Here is a 12,674-nt window from a genome sequence, read left to right on the forward strand (position 1 = left end):
TATATTTGTTATTAAATAAACGTACATTTCCCCCAATTCGCCCCCTCATTTATGTCACAGTATCAGCACAGCATCGACTTGAAGAGGTCCTGCTCAGACCGATTGGTGTATGACATCAAAGTACATGAGAGCAATTCGAAAGCATACAGAGCCGTCTGCTCTCTAATCTCTCTCGCGGTACTCGGCCGCTTCAAGTCAAACACACCTCTTGACTCGAGAAGCGCTGTAGCAGTGTGTGTACTGTTTGTTTGTACATGCATGCTCAGTATCAGCAGCTCGAGCTCATCAGTTCTCTCAGCACAGCATGTCTTAGTTCAATGTACAGTTAGAGTAACTGGAGTAACGTATAATCCGGGATATTGATTTATTTCGAGTCAGACACATCCGAAAGTGAGAAACTTTAGTAACTTGTGGATCAGTGCTGACTCAAGAGGCGAACGGTTTAGAACGATTCTGTCTGATTTGGTGAACTGGTTTGGTGAACGATTCGTTCACGAACCAGACATCAATAATTAGAATGATTTCTGAAGGATTATGTGACACTAAACACTGGAGTAATGATGCAAATAAAAATTCAGCTTGTTATTTCACTATTTTTACTGTATTTTTGATCAAATAAATGCAGCCTTGGCGAGCAAATAGAAATAGATTACAAATAGAAAAATCTTACCAACCCCAAACTTTTTAAATTGTCTAGGTATTACTGAGAGTACCATTATATTCCTCCTCTTCCTCCTCTTCATGCTCAGGAGCTCCTGGCACAGAATCTGGGGTTTTCAGCTCCTTGCCTGCTGTAGGAATTTCCAGCATCCTGGAACGAGAGTTGTGGGAACCCTGGGTATGGTAGGGGTGTTCAGACGAGCCGTGAAGGATTAGTGTCCACTCTTTCAGCTTACCTGAGAGAGAAGAAAGAGCAAGAAACGAAAAAAAGAAGTCTGTTACGCATTACAATGAATCACATCAATCCTGACGAGAAACAGAGGAAAAAACAAGTTTAATCTGTAGCAGGTTTCAAAGAAAGTAAAAAATGGCATTCATTTAAATCAGAAACATACTTGATGCAAGCACAAGAATGCAAACAATTCCAAATAAGCGCACACACACAAAAAAAAAATCATGGACACAAGTCTGGTACAGCTTATGAGTTTACAATTTCATTAGGATGCTGCCTAAGAAATCAGCTGCCCATTGAAACAGCTAAGTAGTTTACTAAGGTTTTAAAGGGGTGGTATTAATGCCCCCTTTTACAATATGTAAAATAAGTCTCTGTTGTCTCCAGGGTGTGTATGTGAAGTTTTAGCTCAAAATACCCCACAGATTATTTTTTACAGCATGTTAAAGTTGTCCCTTTTTGAGGGTCAGTAAAAACGTGTTGTTTCAGTGTGTCCCTTTAAAATGCAAATAAGCTGCTGCTCTCGGCACAGAGGGCGGAGCTTATAAAGCTCTTGTTTGTGTGTTAGGAGCTCCGATTACCTCACGCAGACAAGTACTAAAATGTCAGAAACTGTTCTGCCTTTTATGTTTAAACTGGAGTCTGACAATGATGGAGATACTCAAGAAGAAGTGACATGTAGAATGCAACAGGACGTTTCTGAATGGTTAGTTGATGAATTTGTTGCTGATGTGGAGTTAATTATCTTCAAGTCATTGATTAGCATATTCTGTCATGATAATCTATAAATTGCTCGTGTGGGAACTGTTGTAAGATGCCTACAGTGTGACATGATATTGCATTTGTGTTACGTACTCTATTGCATGTGAAAAGACGGATGCGACAGCTTGAGCAGACTCACAAATGTGCTCTACTAAACAACTCTTCCTCTTCTCAACATGGACTGCATGTTCACGGGGGCGGGGTTTATGTAAATTTTAGGGTTAGTGATGTCACTAACCCGGGAGGAATGTTGTGTAGTCCCTACCAGCTGTTTGTTGTAGTCCTTAAAAAACGATTTCTTTAAAAGCAAATATCTCCCTTTGCTTTGAACTTTGAACGTTGCATAACTTTGCAGATGTTGTGTATGCTCAAACGGCAACATTACATGTTTTAGGATTACACTATGTCTAGACTAGATATGATTGGCATTGCACCACACTGGTTGTCTGCACTGGAAGCACATTCAGTCTGAACTTTATTCCTCCATTCATTCCTTACCCAACACCTCTGGGTTACGCAGCTGAGAGGGCGAGTCGGTTATCTCCAGGGTCCACGTGCCCTCCGCTCTTTCCCCCCAGCAATGCACCGTCATGAACTCCCAGTTCCTGAAGCCCTCGTTGGAGCTATCAAACAATCTAGAAGGCAGAAGAAACAGAGTGGTGAATGTTTTAGAAAGAAGAGGAGAGCAAAAGAGGATAAGGAAAATAAGGAAAGTCATCTCTCATTTCTGCATCACTGGTAACTGCACATCATTTCCAGTTTTGATCCTTCAGAGGAGGAAGTCTGAACATCCTCGAAAATGTATACTAAATAAATGCAACGATCTATAGTTATTAAATTAACTGTTGTTTAAATCAATTTCTTACTAATATGCAGATGCATACATTAAATTTTAATTGTATAATTTAAATGTATTCAATTGTAATACATTTTAATTGTTTAAATTTATTAAAATAAATTTAAATGTATTGGTAACACTTTACAATACTATATAAAAATACAACTGTGCATATTAGCTAATTTTTTATTTTAATGTGTTAGTAAATGTTGAAATTAACAAGATTTAATAAGACTGATAAAACTTATAAATGCTTTAGAAGTATTTTTCCATTGTTAGTTCATGTTAGTTAAATGCGTGATTTTTCCCCCCAAACCAGTTAAGCGCAAACCACGCCCCTTAACCGAAAACCACGCCCTCCAGCGATGACTCGCGTCTATTGCTCATTTCATCGGTCAACTCTATCAGTCACATCTGAGGTGAAAAGTTAAGACATCAGCTAAATGGATCCGATGCTGACAAACGGTAAGATACAGTATGCCTGGTTGTTTTCAGCATAATTTTATTAATATATGTATTTGTAGGTTTATAATATAAATTCTATAATTTTAACTTATTGAAACAAACTTTGTTGTATTATTTTCATGTTATCACTGTGAAGCTGCTTTGATACAATCTGTATTGTAAAAAGCGCTATATAAATAAAGGTGACCTGACTTGACTTATTTTATAAATTACAGGTATGTGAAAATGTACTTGGTCTTCAAATCAGTATTTTTGACAGACTTATGTAGTAAAACAATCAATTTAATGTGCAGACTGTATCAGAAGGTGAATAAGCAGAGAGCAAAGTGGGGAGGGAATGCTATCAGCTTTGGAGAGGCAGGTAGAATCCTACAATGCAGCATGTGATGACAGCTGTGCTAAGCTTAAAATGTCCTCAGCAAGAACACCACTAGTAGCCATTTGTTCCCCATTAATGAAACGAACACACAGCCTTTCCAATAGTGGAGAAATGTGTTTTATGGATTCATCTGGTAACATGGACCGGGAGAACTGCAGGGTGTTTCTGCTTCTCACACACACTTGTGCTGGTGGTCTTCCTCTTGGGATAGTGATAAGCCAGTCAGAGGATGAGAGGACAATTAGTGAGGGACTGGAGCTGCTGAAGTCCTTACTGACAAAGGATGCCTTTGGAGGGCGAGGTGAGGTAGGCCCTTGTTTGTTTCTTACAGATGACTCAAAGGCAGAAAAGGGAACTATAGCCCAGGTCTTTCCTGAAGCCACACAGCTGCTCTGCATATTTCATCTTCTGCAAGCTGTGTGGAGGTGGTTGTGGAACAAAGAACACAACATTGAGATGAAGGACAGGCAGACACTGTTCAGCATAGTAAAATACATGCTTTATGCCAGGGAGATGAGTACAGTTGAATTGATGTACCAGCAAGCCCTGGACAACCCTTTGACCAACAGGTAGAGAAAATAGTAGACAGGTAGAGGTACCTGATATGTTCACCCTCCAGACGCCTGTTTTTATTGTTTTGAATTTATTATTTGTCTTAACTCGCTACAGATACAAGAAGTTCCTGACCTATCTACGGGTTCTTTACAATCGACGTGAGAGTTGGGCTCTCAGCTATAGGAGAGACTTGCCAACACGTGGCAAGTTCTGGCAACCAAACAAAGAACTATGTGGAGGCTGCAACGCGTGTTTTGAAAGACAAAATACTCCAAAGAACAAAAGCATTCAACCTCCCTCAATTATTCAACCTTTTCATCACCCGACTAGAGATGTACTATGAGGCACATGTGACAGACGTTGCACTTGGCCATTGGGAGGCATTCCAGCGGTCAAGATTCCTTGCTACAGAAAGTAACATTAAAGGGTCTGATATTTCTCAGGTGAAGAATCATTTTAAAATATGAATCATTATAAAATTGTCAGATCTTTTTGTAAATATGTCTGTATGTCATGTCTTCATGTCACTGTTAGGTTGGAGACACCTATACCACATCAGGAGACACCTATACCGTGGACATGGAGTTGGAACTATGCACATGTCCAGTTGGCCATAGTGGGGCACCATGCAAACACCAGGCAGCAGTGGTGCAAAATTACAACATCACCTCCATCAACTTTCTCCCCACAACAGCTGAAATGAAGGCTGAGCTGCTGAAAATAACAAAAGGTAATTATTTCTTTGCAGAATCACTTGTCACACATGGGCTGACACATGTGTTTGAATATCTAAAGAAGGTATTTAAAGACAATGTCCGGTTCATCTTCTTCACAGCCTCAGTTTCTCTTGACTTCCTGAACCCTTTAAGGCAAAATATGCCCAAGCCAAGCACATTAGCACCAGGTAAGAAAGCTTAAGACAAGTGGGACATAGAACCTTCATTATACATGCTTAATTCTAAACAAAACAGCTAGTCAGCAGTTTGACATTAGTATACACTTTTCATAGACATGCCTCCAAGACAAGAAACCTGCAATACTGATGGTCAGTACAATTTCATTGCTCAAGATGATGGTCATTATAAAGGGAGGGTTGGTGCTGTTTTGTTTTTCAATTTATTCTTTTTTTTTTCTTGTTTCCAATGGTGACATAATGAACAGAAATTCTATTGCAATATTTATATTAATTTTGTATATATGTAATGAACAGTAGACATACATCAGCTGGACCAGTCTTCCCCTAGCTCATCTACTCTAGAGACCTCAAACTCCAACCAACCCTGTATGCACAGAAACTATATAAAGGGATAAAGGATAAAGGAACAGTTCAACCAAAAATGAAAATTATCCCATAATTCAATCCTAGATGTATCTGACTGTCATCTTTCAGCCGAACACAATTGGAGTTATAAAAAATAACCTGAATACGTTTCCATTAAATACAACACTTAATAATGAATAACAGTGTTTTTATATATATATATATATATATATATATATATATATATATATACACATACATGCATACACACTTTTCTCATTGTTAAGCTCTTTTTTGGTTTAATAAAATAAATTATATATATTATATATGTGTATAATAAAAATGTTTTTAATATATAAGTTGTACATTCTGTGTAACTTTTAATTTTGGATACACACTTCTCTTTTGTATTTTGGGTTTCAGCGATGTGAGGCCAATCAGCGCTTTGATAGAGTTGACCAATGAAATCGAGCCATAGACGCGAGTCATCGCTGTGGGGCGTGGTTTTCGGTTAAGGGGCGTGGTTTGCACTTAACCGGTTTGGGGGAAAAAAAAATCACGCTAGTTAAATTAACAAAAGATGGAACCTTAGTGTAAAGTGTTAGTAGTTTTTAAATAAACTTTAATGAATTTAACATTTTGCAGTAGTTTTGGCAAGAATTGAGAAGCAGAACCGCTTTATGAATGGTTTTCTGATGCACACACTGTCCTATCAGAATGGATATCCAAATTAGCCTAACATCATGTTACCTTTATTAGCTTTTTTTTTTTTTTGAGGTATCCAATCCAATTAACTGGCTTTCAGTATCACATTAATGTTTGTGGTTAACGCAATAAAAAAAAAAAAACACAAAAAGGAAAACAAAAAAACAGTTAAACTGAGCATGTTTGATCAATTTAAACCTCAGCCTCTGAAGAAATATCCTTTACTTCAGTCAATTAATTAGTGTGCAAAAAGATCAAAAACAAATGTGCTCCTCGTCATCTAAAACAAAATCACAATCACATGCTGGCGCTGTGCAGCAGGGTTGACTGGGAACGAGTCCATGAGCCTGATTTGTGTTTGCACCTGTGAAGCATGAGTCGACGTCACATCACTGCATCATGGTGATTGAGCAGATGGATGCTTTGGCTCTGTTTGTGTGAGCTCGGAGCAGCTGGTGCGACGTAGTGCTATAAACTTTGCTCAGGTCAGACAGATTATGTTACATCTTAGGTGTATTACTGTAAATACATTTTCCAGTTTGTCTTTACCAACTGAGGGACAAGTCAGAGTCTGTGGTCTGTGGTTGACATTACAGGGATACTCCACCCAAAAATATAAATTCTGTCATCATTTATTCACCCTCATGTTGTTCCAAACCTGTATGACTTACTTTCTTCTGCGGAGCACAGATATTTTGAAGAAATGTTGTTTGGTTTGGAACCAAACAACACTGGATCCCATTGACTTTTATGGAGAAAAAAACAGAAATATCTCAAAATATCTTGTCACATTTCATATAGAGAAATCATATAGAATTGGAACAACATTAGGTAAATGATGAAAGAATTTATATATATTTTTATATTTATTTCCCTTTTCCCTTGCATGAAAATGTATATGATTCATAGACCATTAACTATTTCCCTTGTAAGACTGGAGAAACTGGAAGAAGAGAACAAAGGAAATTAACATTTGAACTCACTCTTGTGCACCATTCGAGACGCAAGTCTCACCTCAGAATCATCCTAATCTACATTTCTTTCCCTCTTCCCCCATTCCTTCTCTCTCATGCTGAGATCACCAAAATTCACCCAAGAATCGTTTAATGTGAATAATTATTATACAGTATTACACATGTTTGGTATCATTTGAAATGTCTACCTTACTAAATGTCTTTGTAAAAGGTACAAAGGTCTTATTCCCAAAGAAGTAAAACAAAAGGCAATAAAGTTAAAGAGGTATTGCAGATAAATTGCACACAAAAGAGCATAGGCCTTCCAGGCAAATGGTATGGAAGTAAAATAATGTCAAATGTTTTTGAAATAAAAAGCCTGTTGAATTGCACTACTTGAAAAAAATAGGCATTGCATCAACCATGCTTGCATTTTAATGCATTGTATTTTTAGGGCTTGCATTTTTATGGGCTGAAATTCAACATGGTTGAATATTTAAGCTGTGAATATTTCAATTAAAAACATTTCAAACACCTTTTCATTATTAAAAATTCAATAATCCATATTCACCTTTCATATTTCACTTCCAAAATATTCAAACTGTTTAAAAATACAACCTATAATATTCAACAGGCAATTTTCGGTCCATTTTATTTCGCTTTGCAAATTCGCTTCCACAAATTCAGTGGTTCAAATTCGACAGTAAATTCAACATTGACGTCCAGGATTGCAGGAAAAGCAGTAGATTGCCGAGCATACTCTCCATCTGCTGTAAGTCAACCTCACCAGCAGGTGGTGCAAAAGCGTGTGTTGTTGACAAAGACCAGCAAAATTAGAGCAAGTCATTCATTCATAAAACTCATTTACAGCAATGTAAGTGTATTTGTGATTATTATGACGGCTGTTTTATGTTAAATTCAGTGCCTTCACGGTTACTTTTCCTGTGTAGCCTACATGCATCTTTCTCTACCGTGAACGAGATTATAATGTTATTCCCCGATGCGGATATACAGATCCAATGTTACATTTTTGAGGTTGACATATTTCTCTTGGTTGTTTAGTTGCCTTAACTTTATATTGTGGCGATGTGCTGCATGCAGGCTATTAGGGTTTCCCTCAATACTTCAGGATTCCCCTGCTGGACATATACAACGCTTAACGTAGCTTAATGGACTACAGTGATGTAAAAGACCAAACTCGCAGGCAAGCAGATGGACTCAGAATAACTAATATTTTTTAATAATACTTTTCTATGAGAATAACACGCAAAGCTTAATGCTGAGCGTTTCCCAGTGATAGACTGGCATAAAGATGGCTTGATGTTGGACATAGAGAGAGAGAGAGAGAGAGAGAGAGAGAGAGAGAGAGAGAGAGAGAGAGAGAGAGAGAGAGAGAGAGAGAGAGAGAGAGAGAGAGAGAGAGAGAGAGAGAGAGAGAGAGAGAGAGAGAGAGAGAGAGAGAGAGAGAGAGAGAGAGAGAGAGAGAGAGAAGAGAAGAGAAGAGAAGAGAAGAGAAGAGAAGAGAAGAGAAGAGAAGAGAAGAGAAGAGAAGAGAAGAGAAGAGAAGAGAAGAGAAGAGAAGAGAAGAGAAGAGAAGAGAAGAGAAGAGAAGAGAAGAGAAAGTGTTAATATGATCAAGTGTTGATTTTATGCCAGTATTTCACGAAACGCTCAGCATGAAACTTTGCGCGTTAAGTTCATATTCTGAGTCTTGCCTGTAGCCTATATAGTAGCCTACAGCCTACTTCCCCAATAAGGTGCAAGATTGGTCTTTCATATCACTGTATTAGTCCATTAAGCTACGTTAAGCGTTTTGTCCCAACGGAAGGGGAATCATTGAGTATGAGGTATTGAGGGAAACCGATTATAATCCTGTTCATGGTAGAGAAAGCTGATAACATGTAGGCTACACAGGGAAAGTAACAATGAAGTTATTGAATGAAACATAAACACAGCTTTTGTGTGTTTATCATCTTTTCCGCATATACTGACACAGATAATCATTTTCATTTTATGAATGAATGTCTTCGTCAACAACAAGCGCTTTTGCACCATCTGATGGTGAGGTCGACTAACAGCAGATGGAGAGTATGCTCGGCAATCTACTGCTTTTCCTGCAGTTCCTGGACGTCAATGTTGAATTTACTGTCGAATTTGAACCACTGAATTTGTGGAAGCGAATTTGCAAAGCGAAATAAAATGGACCGAAAATTGCCTGTTGAATATTATTGGTTGTATTTTTAAACAGTTTGAATATTTTGGAAGTGAAATATGAAAGGTGAATATGGATTATTGAATTTTTAATAATGAAAAGGTGTTTGAAATGTTTTTAATTGAAATATTCACAGCTTAAATATTCAACCATGTTGAATTTCAGCCCATAAAAATGCAAGCCCTAAAAATACAATGCATTAAAATGCAAGCATGGTTGATGCAATGCCTATTTTTTTTCAAGTAGTGCAATTCAACAGGCTTTTTATTTCAAAAACATTTGACATTATTTTACTTCCATAAAATGGCCTCCTGCTCTCAAAAGCTCTCAAATTCCCATTGTTAACAAATGTTTCTGTCTATATAATGAAATACAACAAGAGGCTCAGGGCGATTCTGTAACCCAGATCAGCCCGTGATGTGAAGTGTATGCAAAACACTTTGCATCATGTATTTTTGATGTCAAGGTTCGCATCTTCTCTCTTTATTCCAGAGCATTTGATGTTTTGTTTCTATTATCTTTGAACTGATTATGAAATTGGCGTGATACATTTACCTGACATAATAAATTGTAAACATTTGATTTTATTCTAACTGACATTATTTTCAGTAAAGAGTTACAAAGAATGGTCAAACATTCGCTCACATTTAATGATGCACAGATATCATTAAACCCTTTTCATTTATGGAGTCAGATAAAATAACAAGGTAATACATATGAAAAAATGTATTTAATTTAATCAAATTACTTTGCCACGCGCAAAAACCTTCACCCGTATTATTGGAGACCGTCAATTTGGACCGATAGTTGGTCTTACACCCTTAAATAAATAAATAAAATCCAAACCTACTTTTCAGCCTTAAGTGTAAAGCATAATAATTACATCCATTCCACAATATGCACAAATTCATTTTTATGTACGTATATATACTGCACATACATACACGCTGTAAGAAAAGAATCTGAAAAAAGAAAATGAAAAAAAAAAAAAGTACTGGTAATTTTCTGCCAGGACATTATCCATTAAATTAATGGACATTTAATTTAACCCTAAAACCAAACACAATGTGATGTGTAATTCAATATATGAGGAAAACACCTGTGAAAAACTGAAAAATAAACAAAATCTACAGGAGGAACTGCAATTATTCATTCAATTAACCGGCATTCAATTATTTAACTATTGGTATGGTTTTTGGAAAAAATGCATTACCTTTAACAGTAACCAAAAACAATGACTAAAAGCTATTAGGTTCACAGGGTAATAGGTTCATAGGCATAGCTAATATCCTATGGGGCCTGGGTGATGTCAGCAGAAAAGGTAAGTCATAGCATGAATACGTAAGGGTTAATGCCCGACGAGGTGTCCATTATCAGGTTTTAATGGACGACGGCGAGGCGTGAACCGTCCGACGCGCAGCGGAGGTCCGACGCGCACCGAAGTCCATTAAAACCTGATAATGGACACCTCGAAGGGCATTAACCCGCTTATACCATGGTCACTTGCCAAATAACACATTTTTAAAAAATTAGTTTCTATTTTAATTAGTTTTACAATCGAAATCTAAAGTTACAAGTTACAAACAATAACTTGGTTTCCTTGGTTACGCCTGACGGTTTATTTAGGTGTACATTATCACTTTTTAACGGACACCCTGCAGCCAATCAGAATCGAGTATTCACCCAGACCATGGTATAAAAACATTTAAGATCCATTAACAAAACATAATTTCTTATCTTATTCCTATCGCTTATTCCTATCACTATCAGCATGAACTTGCTCTCTAAGTGTCAGATATCAACAAAAGGGCGGCTCACATTTGCTCATGCCTGCTGTCAGACCCCTAGCACTTCCTTTGAACTGCACTCATACTGATAAAAACACTTCTTCCCCTTGAGCGGTCCACAATCACACTACTAATGAGAGCTTTGCAAAGCAGCCATTTCTGAACTTGGCCCTTTCAAGGCCCTTGTTAACAGACTTGGACAGTATTTACATCTGCGTCTTTCTTCTCCCTCCACCAAGTCGAGGCGGTGTGCGCTTTAAGGAGATGGTAAATCTGAACTGCATTTGGCTCTGGCAGCGTGCATGTTGAATAAACGAGATGAAGGGAGGTCCCGACCACAGCATCCCTCTCCAACCGGAGCGATAATTCAAGGCAAATGTCTTTCCTGGCAATTCGCAGGCGTCATTTGGACGACACTCCATCAACTCTACAATTCGACTCTTAGCACTGAAAGCCCAGGGTGAGAGAGCAGGAGAGCGGATCGACTCCTGGCCATTAATAAATACTCTCCAAACGCTGGAAGCCCCATTAGGCTGTCATGTCTGTTATCACAAAAGCAGATGCTCTGTGGGAGATGTTTGTGCAGGGGAGGATTCTGACAGGTCTTCTGTCTCCATGCGGTAAATAAGACGTGGAGCGTCAAAACAATAAACTTTCTGAGAACAATTGAGAACTGAGGGACTTTCACATAGACAAACTAGAGTGACAGTTGCATTTTATTTGTCCAAACATTTTTGGCATTTCATGTCTGAAGAGCCATGTTTCCCATAATAACAATTTTGTTTTGTTTCAGGCTTATGCTGAAATGCTTTATTTTATGTATTTGATTTTAGTCACATTCTTGGCAATGTCTGATTAGCCACATTTCCCCCAATAAAAGTTGTCTAATTTTCTCCAAAACCAAGAAAAAAAACTATGCAAGATTTAAAATAATAATAATAATAATAATAATAATAATAATAATAATAATAATAATAATAATAATAGTAATAAATAAATAGAGTGCATTCAGAGTATTATATGTACTTAGACCTCTTAATTTTTTTCATATTTTGTTTTGTTGCAGCCTTGGTGAAATGCTTCAAATTATTTTATATAGATTTGATTGTAGTGACATTTTTTGCATTTAATGTCTGAAGACCCACATTTTCCATAATAAACGTTGTGTAATACCCTCCAAAAACAAGAAAAAAAAATATGTAAGATTTAAAATAATAATCGCAGAATATTTTATTTTATTGACATTTTTGTTTACTGTTCTGGTCCTGTGTTGTGATGCCACTGTAAAAATCTGCATCCTGAAGCAAAAGCAGCTGAGAACGAGTGATTTGGATTGTGTGAGAGCTTTATTCGTGAGGGCTATGAGAATGAGTCTCAGGATCATAACCATGCGGTGAAAACTGCTAAGAGAATACTAAACTACGCTGAAGCGGAGAGCAGAGAGATTTGAAGAGCACAGAGCATCAAGGCCAACAGAGAGGATATCAAACTGCTGTGTGATCGACAGGATGAAGCTTCCTGTGTGACAGAAACCAGAGCAGCCAGATCAAAGCCCGTCAGCCCATGTGGACCCCTTTAGAATACACTACGTTAAAAGTAAGATATTAACATGTTAGTGTGCATGTGTTTGTATGAGGGACACTCAAGTTCCAGGAAACTAAAAGTAGTTAATTGTCACATGACATGCAGGTAATTTTTTTCTTTTTATTAAGCGTTTTTAATTTAATTTTACATTTTTATCATTTAATTACTTAATAGCTTTTCATTAAACTCACAAACCCCCTGCAGTTCCATCACGAACCCCAGTCTGGGAAACCCTGACGTAATATATTAATGTACTTCATGTTGTTGATAACAAAGAATGG

At 37.4% G+C, this 12,674-nt stretch overlaps 1 protein-coding gene across 1 annotated transcript in view; it reads right to left on the reverse strand.

Annotated features, from left to right (window-relative positions):
- The window catches only part of pcsk6 (proprotein convertase subtilisin/kexin type 6), a 78,925-nt gene that overhangs the window by 17,063 nt on the left and 49,188 nt on the right, over window positions 1–12,674 (reverse strand). Inside the window, exons 13-14 of the mRNA XM_084108562.1 lie at window positions 2,153–2,289; window positions 714–896 (exon numbers count right to left, since the gene is read on the reverse strand). Coding sequence (XP_083964688.1) covers window positions 714–896; window positions 2,153–2,289 — 320 coding nt within the window. The remainder of the gene's footprint in view (window positions 1–713; window positions 897–2,152; window positions 2,290–12,674) is intronic.

Source organism: Abramis brama (assembly GCF_963993115.1).
Source record: "Abramis brama genome assembly, chromosome: 3".
Taxonomy (NCBI): Eukaryota; Metazoa; Chordata; class Actinopteri; order Cypriniformes; family Leuciscidae; genus Abramis; species Abramis brama.